The 16,964-nt window shown below is 35.4% G+C and overlaps 1 protein-coding gene, 1 long non-coding RNA gene and 1 other non-coding gene across 5 annotated transcripts in view; 1 reads left to right on the top strand and 2 right to left on the bottom strand.

Moving 5' to 3' along the window:
• The first annotated feature begins 396 nt into the window (after window positions 1-396).
• trnaa-ugc (transfer RNA alanine (anticodon UGC)) lies at window positions 397-468 on the top strand. Its single transcript has one exon. It is a non-coding gene; the product is annotated as a tRNA-Ala (tRNA).
• A 174-nt stretch (window positions 469-642) lies between these two features.
• On the bottom strand, window positions 643-3,864 carry LOC131528236 (lysosomal membrane ascorbate-dependent ferrireductase CYB561A3). The gene is made up of 5 exons (XM_058757242.1): window positions 3,687-3,864; window positions 2,053-2,255; window positions 1,749-1,903; window positions 1,375-1,540; window positions 643-824 (listed from the first exon to the last, which is right to left on the bottom strand). Exons 1-5 carry the CDS (start codon window positions 3,862-3,864, stop codon window positions 801-803), a joined length of 726 nt encoding a protein of 241 aa, XP_058613225.1. The 3' UTR covers window positions 643-800.
• A 1,165-nt stretch (window positions 3,865-5,029) lies between these two features.
• The window catches only part of LOC131528237 (uncharacterized), a 34,343-nt gene continuing 22,408 nt past the window's right edge, over window positions 5,030-16,964 (bottom strand). For all 3 annotated transcript variants that reach the window (XR_009267824.1, XR_009267825.1, XR_009267826.1), the window contains exons 2-3: window positions 6,579-6,741; window positions 5,030-5,526 (exon numbers count right to left, since the gene is read on the bottom strand). This is a non-coding gene — a long non-coding RNA (uncharacterized LOC131528237). The remainder of the gene's footprint in view (window positions 5,527-6,578; window positions 6,742-16,964) is intronic.

Below are 16,964 nucleotides of genomic sequence, written 5' to 3'. Positions count from 1 at the left end.
AAATGAATTTCATTGGCCTCCATTAGTTTTGGTGGAATTTTAAACCAATCAGCACCGTAAGCGATGAATAAGGGATGTCGGTGCCACCACAACGATGGGTGCACGTAACATAATGTTACACTCCTATAAAATGAAAAAAAAATCCAATATATTAACTATACACAAATCTTTAAAGCAGCTTTAAGGTTTAGACACGTTAATGTTTGATTTAAATTACTAATAGACCTACTATTTATTTGTATTTTATTTTTTTACGAATTATTAGAGTATAGTTAAGGATGTGTAGTTTAAAAAAAATAAAAATAAATGTTTTGCTGAAATAATATTACATTTTATTGCCTAAAGAAAGTAATTCTATAAAGCTCTAATAGTCATCTAAACTCGTATTGCTTGTAAGGGGATGTAGCTCAGTGGTAGAGCGCATGCTTTGCATGTATGAGGCCCCGGGTTCAATCCCCGGCATCTCCACTTTTCTTCTCAGCTACATAACTCGATTATATGCAACACCATCACACTGTAAAATCTAAAACAGATCACCAAAAAAAGAACTTGGACAGCAATACATAGTAAATTTAAGATCAATTTATTGATTTTTTTATTTATTGCAATTTTCTTGCTAACCACAAGAGGTCTGTCTCTCACATTGATAAGGTTCTATTTCATGTCAATCAACTGGGCACTCAATTTGTTTTGGATGTGTAAACGAAGCAAACATAAAACCAGTCAGCTGCCACAGAGTAGTAAAAAAGTGGTTTGTATAATTGTGATATACGCATGTTTCTTCTTGTTTACTCCAGTCTTCATCTGGCATCTGTCAGCAAAGGCTACAAATCACATTAAAAGAAAACAAATTCAGCCATTGCCTCTCTATTCAGCACTTAATGTTCATTTTTGATGTTACAAAAGCAAAAATAAAAATGTAGACAACAAATATACACTATGCAAATGTTTTAAAAAGGTATTTTATGCTCACCAAGGCTGCATTTATTTGACCAAAAAACGCATTAAAAACAGTAATATTGTAAAATATTGTTACAATTTGAAATAACTGTTTCCATTTTAATATATTTTAAAATGCCCTTTATTCATGTGATGGCAAAGCTGAAGCGATCCTTCACATGATCCTTCAGAATTTATTCTAATATGCTGATTTGGTTCTGATTTTAATAAAAAGTTCAAAAGAACAGCATTTATTTGAAATAGAAACCTTTTGAAACCTTTTAAAATAATAAATGTATCTATACTGTCAATTTTGAGCAATTTAATGCATATTTGCTAAATAAAAGTATTAAGTAAAACAAACAACTTTTAAACAGTAGTGTTTATTCTTACAATTCATTTTTGGCATCTTAAAGTGGATGTCGTCATACTTACTCTGTCAGTTTCATTCTCAGACTCTGGATGCTTCCATTTCTGACTGGACAGAAGTTTCAGCACTAACAATCCAAAAAGAACAACTGCAATGCCTAATGAGTTTGCAAAAAGAGCTTCAGCAGGCAGTGCCGTATATGGTTTGGTATTGCTTCCATTTCTCCCATTTCTGCTGAGACACAATCGGTTGGAAACACTGAAACAGCTACAAACATCTCAGCCATTATAAAAACAGATCATTAGAGGATGTTTTCACCATAACAAGAGCCCCCTACACAACTAATTCAAAGAGAAAACATATTATTATGTATCTGAATAAGATAAATCACAGCCATTTCTTGCAGCTACAGGGTTGTGATAATAGGATAGTCACTCACAGTGTCAGCAGTAGTTTTTCATTGATCCCAGACAGGCTGGTGATGAGACTCAGGATGAAGATGGCAATGCCCATCCAGATGTGAAGAGGTTTCAGACGGGCTCTGAAAGCCAAAGGGGTCCAGGGCAACAAGAAAGCACAAAGACCCACAAACCACTATTCAATCAGAGTAGAAAGGCACAGGAGACCATGTCAAGCATAATTTCTTTAAAATTTGATGGAGCAGAACATACTCATGGAGCTTTATCAAGCATGAAGCAATGAAAAACTGTGACGTCAATCAGGCTTGACCATGTATACTGTACCTGCAAAGTGAATAGGGCCACTGTGGAGATCCCAGTCCAGCTGTGTAATGAATACAGATGAGGGATGTTGTTGGCAGTGTGAAAATCAAAGGCAGCACACACTCCTAGAACAGACAGCACCATGGCCACAAACAACAGCCCTGCGTGGGCCCGCTTACACCACCACCGGCTCCAGGTGAGAGGAACACGGTATAGGACTATGGCTGAGAAATACAAACAGACACATTGAGAGCCAGACTGAGAAAAAAAAAACAACAACTGTAAAAACACATATTCATAGAAAGTGTTTTTGGACATGGTTTAAACACTGACTGTACCATGTTTTTTTTTACATGTATTAAGGTAACATGCCTGGAATAATTTTTTTTTTTTTTAATTTTTTCTTTTCAAGTAAATAAAATTTCAGGTCACTAAGATTTTTTTAAAATTATTATTATTTAGTTTTAATTTTTTTTAAAATAAGAATAAAGCAAAGGCACATTAAATTGGTCAAAAGTGACAGTAAAGATTTATAATGTTAAAAAATTATATTTCAAATAAATGATGTTCTTTTAATATTTCTATTCATCTATATATATATATATATATATATATATATATATATATATATATACACACACACACACACACACACACACACACAAACACACACACACACACACATATATATAACTATTTCCACTAAAATATCATAATAACAAATCAGCATATTAGAATGATTTCTGAAGGATCATGTGACACTGAAGACTAGAGAACTAACTGCTGAAAATGCAGCTTTACCATCACAGGAATCACTTACATTTTAAAATATATTCAAAAAGAAAACAGTTATCTTACACTGTAGTAATATTTGACAATATTTCTGTTATTACTGTATTTTTGATCAAATAAATGCCGAATTGGTGAACATAAGAGACTTCTTTCAAATACATTAAAAAATCATATTGACCTCAAACTAGTAGTGTAGTGTCATTGTAGTGTAAATATAATATGAAATATGAAAATGGTAATCAGTCTCATGGCATCAAAGTTATATACCTTCTGATACTGGTACCTACATAGTATTTTTTTCCCACGTAATTCTTTATGTCTGAGTTTCAAAACATTTCACAGCTAGAACTAAAAGTAACATGTTTACTGAATACTGTACCACATCTCTACATCTATACTTCACAAGCAAACAGCTTTCACTCACTATTCATATTGCAAATTAACTACGCCACACATACGCAGCTTGAAAAGACTGTCCATTAGAGACGAGCACAGCTGTTTGTGTTTAATTAAATTCCTGATATATTATTACGCATATACCTGTCATTAAATTTGGTGGAAAATATTGCTTGCACACTTCAGATACATTAAGGCGCTTGTTAAGTGTGTGACAGATCCCATCAGGTTCAACAAAAGAAAGAACGTATAGAGGTTTGGAACATCATGTACTGTAAGCTGTATGTAAATGATGACAGATTTATTTTTTTCTTGCTTTACATTTCATCTCACTTCTGTCTTAAAAGTAAACAAATGTGATATTAACAGAAATAATCTCTGAAAGAGAAGAGGTCCACTAGTTAAAAACAAGAAAAGAGAAAAAGGGTTTACACATGCGAGACAGAAACAGAAGTGTCTCCTCTCACCATTTCCATACATCACCACGAGACTTGTCACCATGAGAACCGGGTGCCAATTAAACTGCAAAAAAGATCCATCCCAGGCAAATCCTCCTCTCCAAGTCCCACTCCACAGACACACGAACATCACACACAAAAACCCGAGCGACACGCTCAGCAAATAGAAGAACACAGGGAAACGCATCTAAAACAAGAGACAAAGAAAATGACTGGATAAAATCTATCTTTAACATTTAAATAGTTCTTTATATTTAAGGTTTTCATCTTAGCTTTCAATTCTTCAGCCAATACCTGGGATGTCTAATAAAGCTTATTATTTCAATTCTTTAATTACAAAATTCTTACCTTTCTTTTTATGTTCAAGTCATTCAATGTGCATAATATCTCCTCTGTTTCTCTCTGTGACTTTCTTTTAAGTCCAACCCCAGATGTTTAAGAGATGTTATGCAAGTCATGGTCATGCTGTTAATTCATTCTCTTTGAAAGTTTAAAAGACGTTTTGTTGTGCTTAAGCGTCTACATAATTATAATGGTGTCGCAAGGAATATATAGTGATATTAGACATGTGAAAAAAAGTTTTTATACAGACTTCTCCGATTTCTGGCTTATACGCATAACATAGGCTTTTTTGCACACGCAATGATTTTGATATTTACAAAGGCGAAAATAACTTCAAAACTTAAAATATTACAGTAATTTGAGTACTGCTGTTCTTTAGGTCATTGCTTTAGCCATTAGAAATAATAAATGGGTTAGGGGGTAACAAATACCACGGAAGATCTAAATACAGAATACATTGCAAATTTTTCTTTTTTGCTGTGTCATACAGACATTAGAGCACCACAAAGGCGTCAGTGTCACTCTGGGATGAAGCGTGTCTTCAGAATTTTAATGATGCCACGCTTGATGTTCTTTCACATAAGCTGTCGTGAGAGCAGATACAATGCAAATACAACATGATACGTCTTTTAAAATGCCAGTAAGAGTTGACTATCTTACTCAACCTTTATCTAAATGGCACATTTCTCCACACTGGACAGGAGACATGAACTAAATGCCTGGCATTATCCAGGAATTGAACTAAAGAATTTAAGATGGAGATGACTGTAATTTATAGGTCATAATAAAAGTACTGGGTGGCCTTCATCTGCCAGTCACTTACTTACATTTGCATGAAATCAGCCCATGTGAGCGAATGATAGTGTGCTTCCTTATAGTCTGCCATTTTCTCACTTTTCAAATTAGAGAAATTGTTAGTCTGCTAGAAGTCACGCGGTGTATTTTCATGGTCATGTAATGTTCTTGCTGCTTTTAAAAATACAAGATGTACAAAGATCTACATTGTTCAGCTATTTTTATTGACTTGTTCTGAAAAGCAACTGCTACGGATGCATTACTGAAGAGATATTAAACTTAACTGTGAAATACAACAAAAGAGGATGACTGTCATATAGTGAAGCAAACAAACAGACAGTGTGTCTAACTCATCATATATCATATATTAAAATTGAAGCTACATAAGGTAAAGGCATGCAGAGACAGACGTGCTTAATACAGATTTCCTTATCGTCCTCATCTTCAATGAACAGTGAAATATACTGGTTCTTTTCCCAAGGAAGCGCACCGTTTTCAGAAATTAGAATACGGTAGCTTGGGACATCGGGTCGAAAGCAGAACTTCTTTATTGCAGAATGTGGCAGCAGGGTGTCCACGCTTTGGCCATTGTATTTTGTAATGAAGGCTTCAACGTCCAGCTTCTCTTGGCTTATAAAGGCTCGTACATTCCTGCTGCTCCTGTTTATCACATTCATTTTAGCGTTGTCATTGCCCATTGTCTGCAATATTCCTAATGATATAGAATACAAAATGTGTATAGCAAACATCAAATATAACAGCATCAGTTGTACAGCGTAAGTAACCAGGGTTTTAGAACTGAACTGAGAACGAATTAAATTCCTGGATTTGAATTGAGGTGGTATACAAGATTGCAATTCAAATTTAAATGTAAGGAAGTAGAACAAAATGAATTGAAATCCAAAAATTACTGTCATTTTTAAATAGAAAAGTCTGTTACGGTAAGACAACTTTGAATGTCAACTTGATAAAGCATTTTGTACTGAAAAAAGTTTAAAAACCTTAAAACCTGAGAGACCCAACAAAGAAAAAAAACAAAACAACAACAGATTCAGCAACAGCTATGTAGATAAAAGGAAGCTTGATAGAACAATAGATAGATAAACTGAATGAATTGTACAATATAGTTAGATAGATTTAGAAGTTAAGGTTCTAAAAACATAATATAATAACCATTATATAAGACCTAAAAGTCAACGCTGACTCAGCAGTGGCTTTGGACTTCAGGTTACGCAACCATCACTGTAAGGAGCGAAAACAAGTATGTCATAGGATGGACCCCATCTGTGACCACTGCTGATGAAGGTCTGACCTCCATCTGTGAGATAGATTGGCTTCCATTCTTTGACATCCTCCTGGCTATAACCCAAGAGTATGCTTTGATTATTTCCATCGGTTTCTCTTTGTTATTTGTCCTCACACTACCCACTTTCCTCTCTGATCTTCTTATAAGTGATATTTAACTTTGATTGCAAAGCAAAGGGTACCTCTAAAATGAAAGGGCGTTCTTTCTTTTGTGCTGTTGTCGCCTTTGGTCTCAAAACTGAAAGACAACAGTACCCCTCTGATCAAATAGGGTGTTCGTATAGTCAAGCTGTGGCTCTGAATCAAATTTTAATAAAATTTTTGTTCTGCTCAGGGTCACTAACACTTCATATATTTGCATGGTTCTATCAGCACAAGTCTGAAGAACGCTAAAAAACTATACATTTATTTGGTCTATACATGTGTGTGCCAAATCTAGCAGAATAACATCATTCCTACCTCCGCGGGTGCAGAGTTTCAGGTGCGCTTTCTGTGCTGTTTCGGGTCAGATATCAAATGCGTTAGAGCCCTGGGAGACTTTGAATAGAGAACGCATTCATAATCACATGCAAATGTCAATGCATACTTCATACTGTCACTTTCTTGGAAGGACCTTTCATTTCTGAAAGAAAAAATACATAACACACGCTCACAGCTCATTTTTTACCTTTATCCTACATGACCTACAGTTCATTCAGTGTATGCAGGTTATCCATCAATGCATTCTGTCAGAATCTAACCTCTGATCATTATTAGTACTGTGCTCAACTAGTTGAGACGGAGCACTACTGTAAAGTAATAATTTCTCTTTTTTACATTATTTTCTGTGGTAATCTAAGCAAGCCAGAAATTAAACCTGGAATAAAGGTCATTCATATACATTTCGTATTTTTCAACAGTGTCTTCTTGTCTTCGGAGCCATCTTTGGTTTCTGTGTAGACCTACATTTACCTCTCTCGTCATTTACCTACATGCGTGAATCGGTCGGCTGGGCTAAACAGGCAGTAGCTATGTTGCCATCACCCTGCATTTATGTGCATTTTGCAGTATCGCATCAGAAACGAGTTATGGAAACGCCAAATTCTGGGAAAAAAAGTCAATTTTGAGGTGGTTTTTGACAATGTGAAAAAGAATTTTGGCAGACTGGCTTCAATATAAGCTGTTTTTTAGACTAATGAGAAAGTTTTGAGTTACCTACATAATGTTTTTATAGCACAATGACCTTTTACATGTCATTAGATCAAGGGAATTTTGATTTCTCAGTTCATGACCCCTTTAAAACCACTGCAGAAGACACTGTAAGTCCTGCAAGTTGCATTCTAGGGAATTTGGGGGCCAAGGCAACACCCCAAACTCTTTGTAATGGACCTAATGTTTCCCAGCAGGACATTGCCCAGAGCATAGTACTGCCTCCACCGGCCTGCCTTCTACCCATAGTGCATCCTGCTGCCATCTCTTCCCCAAGAAACACCACCCATGCACCTGGCCATCTACCTGATCTAAAAGAAAACATGATTCATCGGACCAGCCAACCTTCTTCCATTGCTCCATTGGTCAGTTCTGATGCTCACATGGCCATTGTAGGCACTTTCAGACACTTTTTTTTACTACAAAAAAAAACAAAAAACACTTTGAATGGTTAAGCTTTGTTCATTAATGAGTTTTAAGATGACTAGCTTCCTATGGCAGAACACGGTGAGTCATGTGTGCATGAAGAAAGCAAACAAAGATAAGAGCTTGTCGCATAAGCTCAACTGCCTCCACACAGCTGTTGAAAAAGAGCCACGATGAAGCTACAATGGCACCTCAGCTTTGCCTCAATGTGCTTGTATGTGTGGGGTGGGATATTGCCGCCAAATCACCACAACAAAAAGTGGAACCACTGTGAAGGACACTTTTACAAGGGATGGACCCATCTTCAACTGCTTCTTAAAAAAGCTTCTGTGGACTTCTGTTGTAGATGTAATGAAGAGAAATGTATTTACATCGCTATTTTTCCAACTTTAAAACATGTGCCAGCTTTTTGGGCATATAAAATAAGACATACCGGAGTCCCTGATTTGTCAGAGCATGATCTCTTGAAGAATATCACAACTTGGTACATATCACCATCGGTAAGATCTTGCATTTTATCCTTTGATAATGTCTCTTGAATAATAAAAAATAGCATAAAGTATTTTCTGACTACACCTTTCTGGAGTTATGAATATCTGTGAACATATGATTAAAATCAATTATTCACCTTCATGACTTTACAACTGCATTTGTGTTCCACGTGAGCGAGATTTGGATGAACAATGCTTTTAAGCATATAATTTTTTTTAGAAACGAATGGTTCTCTATAATCTATTTAATTATCTGTCATTTGACAGATTAAAGCATGAAGTTAACAATAAAAATCCAATTTGCATCTTTAAAGTCAAATTCAAAGCAGGATCAAGTGATCAAAAAGAAGCCTTAGATATCCTTGCTTACTGAATATTTCATAATTAATGAATTATTAATTTCATAATTAATACACTCTAGAATTTTTTTTTTTAAAATTCACACTTATTATTTTTGCCATTGTTCTTTTTGTTCTCGACAGGTTATTGAGGATATGCTCAGAGGAAAGCTGCATTCACTCCCTCCTCAAGTGACCTCAAGACCGTCCCCATCAACAACACATATTTTAAGTGGTGTGTTTCATCTCAATGCGAAATACATTCACGAAGAGGGAAACTGGCACAACACAGGCTACATTCGCTGGATCACGTATCACCACACAAATGCGAATGGGCTTAGTTTTGAAGGATCTCTTGTTCAAAACAGTCAGGACAAATGTAAGTGGAGATGGCTGACGGTGAAGCAACTTGTTGGGATTCTTTCTAAAGTCTTTTTCGCCAAGCCCATGCAAACCTTTTTCAATCATCAAATCACAGGACCTTTAAACCTGAATGGCTTAGATGAAATTCCAGACAGCTTTTCCGTAGGGGAAAAGATGGAGGACTACTTAGACACCACGATGCCATGTCTGACGACAACAACAATGCAAGTCAAAGAAGCAGAACGTGACTTTTCCAAAGTCACAACAAGTAGCAAACCCCCACTAACTTCAGATATGATTGCAGGCCTGTGCTCTGCGCTCATTCACCGTACTAGCACCGGTTTGAAAAGATGCCTTGAGAGGATGATATTAGAAAAAGAAAACTACACCGCCTCTTCAACGCTCTCGTATTTCACTGCTAGCAACAAACCACATAATGCCAGATCAGAACTCCAAAAACAGAGCCCTCTTCAACTAAATGAAATCATTAATCATAGCAAATATACTATGCAAAAGCCACACAACAGTGAACTCAGTGCAGAGGAAAATGATCATTTTTACTACTTTAATGGCATAATAAAACGTACAATTAACCACTTTGGACATGGAGTATGAAACATCAAAGAACATGACAAAGGATAAAAATACATCACATATTAGAAAAATATGAAGGAAAAAAAAATGTGAAGGACAGTTTTACCAAAAGAAACTTGATGAATTCAGATGAAATTCTGAAAATATACTTTCTCTGTTCAATTCTGTATTTATTTACAGTACTGTATATTATTTATTTGACCAATTGCTTATATGAAAGCCATTTTGGTCATTTAAAAAAGAAATCTTACCTTGTTTATACGTCAATGTTATAAATCAGTATTTATTGTCTTGTAAATAAATATATTTAAACATCCTTAAAACACAATACATTTTCTTAACAAGCAAAGTTGTGTAAGATTGTTTTCTTGTTCTCTTTAAATCATTCATTCTTCAATCGCAAATATTTTTACTAAAAAAAAATTTAAATAGGTTGCATCATTTATACAGCATTATACAGCAGTTATATTGATAATGCCTCTCCTTTTAGAATTAATTATGGGTGTGCGTCTCATTGGGTTCTAATTCTATGCTTAGTTTGCATGATCTACAATAAATTTCCACATTAAAATAAGCTGGAACTGACATTCTGATGTATGCGTTGATATGGGTAACATCATAGCCACCAGCTGCATCGAGGTGAATGTCTTATGTCTTATCATATGTATATAGTAAAATCCAGAGACTCAGATAAAACAAAGATAAGGGCACAGTGTGACATTCCTGTCTAACGTCCTGAAGCAGCAAAAGAAATGTTGCTGGAGCCTATGACGTGATGAGGTTATGGTGGTTGTTTCTCCTTACTGTAGTTCCTATGCATTTACAACTGCAGAAAATATTAAGGACTCCAGATAGTACTCCATGTCAAGAAATACTGTGCCAGGACTGGGCTCTACTTCAGTCTGTTCTTAGAAAACATGGCTACATGTGCAGATGCTTCATAGTAAAGTGTGTCTATATTGCAGAAGTGCGAAGGATCAGTCATATGCCATGCACTTGGCTTTACAGAGGGTATCATAAAGAGAAAATACAGACTGCAGTTTTACCACCAAAGGTAAGCTATGATGGTCTACAAGATTTAAAATAGCAATTTAGTATAATACATACTGTATTTGATGCAACGAGAAGATGAAACATTTTCGGGTCAATATCACTGTATCACTTTTGGTGTCCTGTACATAAATAACTCATTTGCCACGATAACTTAACATAAAAATGCTAAATTTTTATATTCATAACAAAAGCATCTTTTGATACATTTTCTAGATTTTTCTTAGTTTTGTGTAAGAGGATGTGTGTTGTTTTGCTATGTCCCATGCACTGCTCATTAAATTTGATTGAGAGTAGAATACAGTCAAATCATAAAATTTAAATTATTTGTCCTCTATTAATATTTTAATTGATATTTTACAATAATATTTTAAATAATAATTCAATCATATCTGTATAATCCAGTGTGTTCAATAGCTAGGTGTGGTGGCAATAACATGCAAACCAAAAAACGCATTACAATTTTCTCCAAATAGGAAAAAATACATGTGTGAATTGTATGAGTTTCTTTAAAAACTCATGGTTTACATAAAATCTTTTATTTATTTATAATTTGAAAGCAAACAAATAACCCTGTTTAGAAAAGGGACATCATACCTTTCGGAAAATATAATTTGCATCTTAATTTTGCAATGAAAACGTATTTAAAAGTAATGTATATGTCCATGACAGGGTGGATATATCTTAGGGTATATGCTTTGAAAAATGGCCCATAATTATCTAAAGAAAAAAATGTGTGGGAGCTCAGCTAATATGTTTCTATAGTACTTGAGTGTCTACTGTTTATGATATGACATAAAGCAAATGGGAAATTAAAACCAAAAGTTTTGAGTATTGTGAGGGTTGAAAGGCACTCTATGGTGATATTGACCCTTTCAATTTTGGATACATTTTGAAACATTTATTATTATCATTATTATTATTTTATTTTATTATATTTTCGCTGTCTGCAAGAAAACAGTAATTAGGAAAGATTCAACATTTAGCTGAAATACTGATTATAGTACATGCTATATTATATTATTCTAAACATAATGAGAATCCAATTGAGATCACATAAACAGTACAGAAGAAAACAAAATACATAAAACCCCAGTAATTAAAGAGATCTATTAAAGAGATTGAAATTAGAATTTGTTTTGTGTTTATATAAGGCTTTTTCAGTGCTGCACTAATACCATTGAGAAAAAAGACCCAAAATCTCACTGTATTTTCTTGACAGCTTATTAGGGGCTTGCTAAGAAGGAAGATGCATTCATCTAAACAAGGCATCACTTCAAAAACATGTCTTATAATTGGTGTATTCCAAGTTAAAAGAAAAACGGTCACGAAACTGGACAAGCAACCAAAAGAACCCTCTTACTGCACTATTGACCATCATTCTGGTCAATCCACAGATGGATTTCCAGGGGATGCTTTTGAAGACGCCCCTGAAAGAAGTTTATGGAAACAGGTGTCAGATCTAGCTAAGATGCTAAGGAATACTTTCCCATCTGCCACACGGTTGAGAATATTTATTAATCAAAAGGGTTCAACCATCTGTCCCATACACCAGGCTACAAGATATTCACAGCCACACCAAGGAGTAGAAATCGAAATAAATGACTTAGCGGAAAGCGCTATGAAATTTGCGTCCAATTCTAGTAATGATGCTGTCGTCTACATGGAAAAAATACTGGTGTTATTAGGAATGGGAGTTTTCCAAACGAGAGCAAAGGACAGCATAGTTACAGCAGAGACTAAGACATTAGCGACAGATAAGATACAAATAAACGCCTCATCTGCAAACGACTCAATACACAGAAACCAAGTTCCACTGAAAATGTTTAGGCAAAGAAGAAGCATATGGAAACCAAGGCCAACGACTGTCATAACAGACGACGAATCAAAAGCAGGTGATGACAAGATGACTTCAACCATGTCATTTAGTCAAACTGTTTTAAAACCACATAATGCAGAAGATAACTTCGAGAACTTAGAGACAGAAAGCACTAAAGATCTTCTGTTGAGTACAGAACATACAAGTGAATTAGAAAATCCAGCCACCTCCAGAAAATATGCAAATACTGTCACATTTACAAAACAACAGCTGGGAATTACAACAGAACTGGAAAGACCATCAGCAGAAAACGAAGGAAGTGAGAAGAAAATATCTTCAGGGGGCAAAGAAATCAGGCCAACAGTGGAAGCAGTTCAGGAAACCACAAAATCTGGTCAAAAACATCAGACAAGCTTCAGTGGAATTAGATTAACGATGACAAAAGCAACATCAGAAAAAGGAAACAGTGTATCTGATATAAAACAGAAGGATGAGAAAGAATACGCTGAGCAAAGAGAGGACTGGATAGCAACGGAGAAGCTGATCTTGGTTACAAGTCAACCTGAAATTTTGATGACAAAAGAACCCCCAACAAATAAACCAGTGACACCAACCACATCCAGAGGAAATAAACGTACTGCCTTGCTCACAGAAAAAGAGACTGGAATGACAACAGAGCTTCCTGAAACAGAATGTACAACAGAAATTGAGTTACAAACACCTGAAGATAAAACATCCGTGGAGAGAACACACACCACTTATGGAGAAAGACAGTCAAAATATGATGATTTAAGTTCAGAACATTTAAAAACAAAAAGTAAAAATGAACTAGTTACATCAGCTCCCTCTACAGGACATGAAAATACTGACATAGAGACTGAACATGAGGAGGAAACAACAACAGAGCTTCGTGAAACTGAATGTACAACAGAAATTGAGCTACAAACACCAAAAGATAAAACACCTGTGATGACAACAGCTAAAATATATGAAGAAAGACAGTCAGAGCCTGTTGATTTAATTTCAGAAAATATTGAGTCAAAAGGTACAATTGAACCAGCAACACCAACCATGTCCACAAAATATGCAGAAGATTTCACAATAAACAGACAAGAGACATTAATGACAACAGAGGCTCTTGAAACTGAATGTACAACAGAAATTGAGCTACAAACACCAGAAGATAAAACACCTGTGATGACAACAGCTAAAACATATGAAGAAAGACAGTCAGAGCCTGTTGATTTAATTTCAGAAAATACTGAGTCAAAAGGTACAATGAACCAGCAACACCAACCATGTCCACAAAATATGCAGAAGATTTCACAATAAACAGACAAGAGACATTAATGACAACAGAGGCTCTTGAAACTGAATGTACAACAGAAATTGAGCTACAAACACCAGAAGATAAAACACCTGTGATGACAACAGCTAAAACATATGAAGAAAGACAGTCAGAGCCTGTTGATTTCATTTCAGAAAATACTGAGTCAAAAGGTACAATTGAACCAGCAACACCAACCATGTCCACAAAATATGCAGAAGATTTCACAATAAACAGACAAGAGACATTAATGACAACAGAGGCTCTTGAAACTGAATGTACAACAGAAATTGAGCTACAAACACCAGAAGATAAAACACCTGTGATGACAACAGCTAAAATATATGAAGAAAGACAGTCAGAACCTGTTGATTTAATTTCAGAAAATATTGAGTCAAAAGGTACAATTGAACCAGCAACACCAACCATGTCCACAAAATATGCAGAAGATTTCATTTCAAACAGACAAGAGACATTAATGACAACAGAGGCTCTTGAAACTGAATGTACAACAGAAATTGAGCTACAAACACCAGAAGATAAAACACCTGTGATGACAACAGCTAAAATATGAAGAAAGACAGTCAGAACCTGTTGATTTAATTTCAGAAAATATTGAGTCAAAAGGTACAATTGAACCAGCAACACCAACCATGTCCACAAAATATGCAGAAGATTTCATTTCAAACAGACAAGAGACATTAATGACAACAGAGGCTCTTGAAACTGAATGTACAACAGAAATTGAGCTACAAACACCAGAAGATAAAACACCTGTGATGACAACAGCTAAAACATATGAAGAAAGACAGTCAGAGCCAGTTGATTTAATTTCAGAAAATATTGAGTCAAAAGGTACAATTGAACCAGCAACACCAACCATGTCCACAAAATATGCAGAAGATTTCATTTCAAACAGACAAGAGACATTAATGACAACAGAGGCTCTTGAAACTGAATGTACAACAGAAATTGAGCTACAAACACCAGAAGATAAAACACCTGTGATGACAACAGCTAAAACATATGAAGAAAGACAGTCAGAGCCAGTTGATTTAATTTCAGAAAATATTGAGTCAAAAGGTACAATTGAACCAGCAACACCAACCATGTCCACAAAATATGCAGAAGATTTCACAATAAACAGACAAGAGACATTAATGACAACAGAGGCTCTTGAAACTGAATGTACAACAGAAATTGAGCTACAAACACCAGAAGATAAAACACCTGTGATGACAACAGCTAAAACATATGAAGAAAGACAGTCAGAGCCAGTTGATTTAATTTCAGAAAATATTGAGTCAAAAGGTACAATTGAACCAGCAACACCAACCATGTCCACAAAATATGCAGAAGATTTCACAATAAACAGACAAGAGACATTAATGACAACAGAGGCTCTTGAAACTGAATGTACAACAGAAATTGAGCTACAAACACCAGAAGATAAAACACCTGTGATGACAACAGCTAAAACATATGAAGAAAGACAGTCAGAGCCTGTTGATTTCATTTCAGAAAATACGGAGTCAAAAGGTACAAATGAACCAGCAACACCAACCATGTCCACAAAATATGCAGAAGATTTCACAATAAACAGACAAGAGACATTAATGACAACAGAGGCTCTTGAAACTGAATGTACAACAGAAATTGAGCTACAAACACCAGAAGATAAAACACCTGTGATGACAACAGCTAAAACATATGAAGAAAGACAGTCAGAGCCTGTTGATTTCATTTCAGAAAATACGGAGTCAAAAGGTACAAATGAACCAGTTACACCAACCATGTCCACAAAATATGCAGAAGATTTCATTTCAAACAGACAAGAGACATTAATGACAACAGAGGCTCTTGAAACTGAATGTACAACAGAAATTGAGCTACAAACACCAGAAGATAAAACACCTGTGATGACAACAGCTAAAACATATGAAGAAAGACAGTCAGAGCCTGTTGATTTAATTTCAGAAAATATTGAGTCAAAAGGTACAATTGAACCAGCAACACCAACCATGTCCACAAAATATGCAGAAGATTTCATTTCAAACAGACAAGAGACATTAATGACAACAGAGGCTCTTGAAACTGAATGTACAACAGAAATTGAGCTACAAACACCAGAAGATAAAACACCTGTGATGACAACAGCTAAAACATATGAAGAAAGACAGTCAGAGCCTGTTGATTTAATTTCAGAAAATATTGAGTCAAAAGGTACAAATGAACCAGCAACACCAACCATGTCCACAAAATATGCAGAAGATTTCACAATAAACAGACAAGAGACATTAATGACAACAGAGGCTCTTGAAACTGAATGTACAACAGAAATTGAGCTACAAACACCAGAAGATAAAACACCTGTGATGACAACAGCTAAAACATATGAAGAAAGACAGTCAGAGCCTGTTGATTTCATTTCAGAAAATACGGAGTCAAAAGGTACAAATGAACCAGCAACACCAACCATGTCCATAAAATATGCAGAAGATTTCACAATAAACAGACAAGAGACATTAATGACAACAGAGGCTCTTGAAACTGAATGTACAACAGAAATTGAGCTACAAACACCAGAAGATAAAACACCTGTGATGACAACAGCTAAAACATATGAAGAAAGACAGTCAGAGCCAGTTGATTTCATTTCAGAAAATACAGAGTCAAAAGGTACAAATGAACCACTTACACTAACCATGTCCACAAAATATGCAGAAGATTTCACAATAAACAGACAAGAGACATTAATGACAACAGAGGCTCTTGAAACTGAATGTACAACAGAAATTGAGCTACAAACACCAGAAGATAAAACACCTGTGATGACAACAGCTAAAACATATGAAGAAAGACAGTCAGAACCTGTTGATTTAATTTCAGAAAATACGGAGTCAAAAGGTACAATTGAACCAGCAACACCAACCATGTCCACAAAATATGCAGAAGATTTCATTTCAAACAGACAAGAGACATTAATGACAACAGAGGCTCTTGAAACTGAATGTACAACAGAAATTGAGCTACAAACACCAGAAGATAAAACACCTGTGATGACAACAGCTAAAACATATGAAGAAAGACAGTCAGAGCCTGTTGATTTAATTTCAGAAAATACGAGTCAAAAGGTACAATGAACCAGCAACACCAACCATGTCCACAAAATATGCAGAAGATTTCACAATAAACAGACAAGAGACATTAATGACAACAGAGGCTCTTGAAACTGAATGTACAACAGAA

Source organism: Onychostoma macrolepis, chromosome 21 (assembly GCF_012432095.1).
Source record: "Onychostoma macrolepis isolate SWU-2019 chromosome 21, ASM1243209v1, whole genome shotgun sequence".
Classification (NCBI taxonomy): Eukaryota; Metazoa; Chordata; class Actinopteri; order Cypriniformes; family Cyprinidae; genus Onychostoma; species Onychostoma macrolepis.
This window is presented reverse-complemented; position numbering and strand designations above follow the sequence as displayed.

Coding starts and splice junctions, on each gene's coding strand:
- LOC131528236 (XM_058757242.1), bottom strand. CDS start 3,864: ATGCGTTTCCCTGTGTTCTTCTATTTGCTGAGCGTGTCGCTCGGGTTT. Junction 1,904..2,052: donor TGGCCCTATTCACTTTGCAG/GTACAGTATACA, acceptor CTGATTGAATAG/TGGTTTGTGGGTCTTTGTGC. Junction 825..1,374: donor CTGAGAATGAAACTGACAGA/GTAAGTATGACG, acceptor TGTGATTTGTAG/CCTTTGCTGACAGATGCCAG.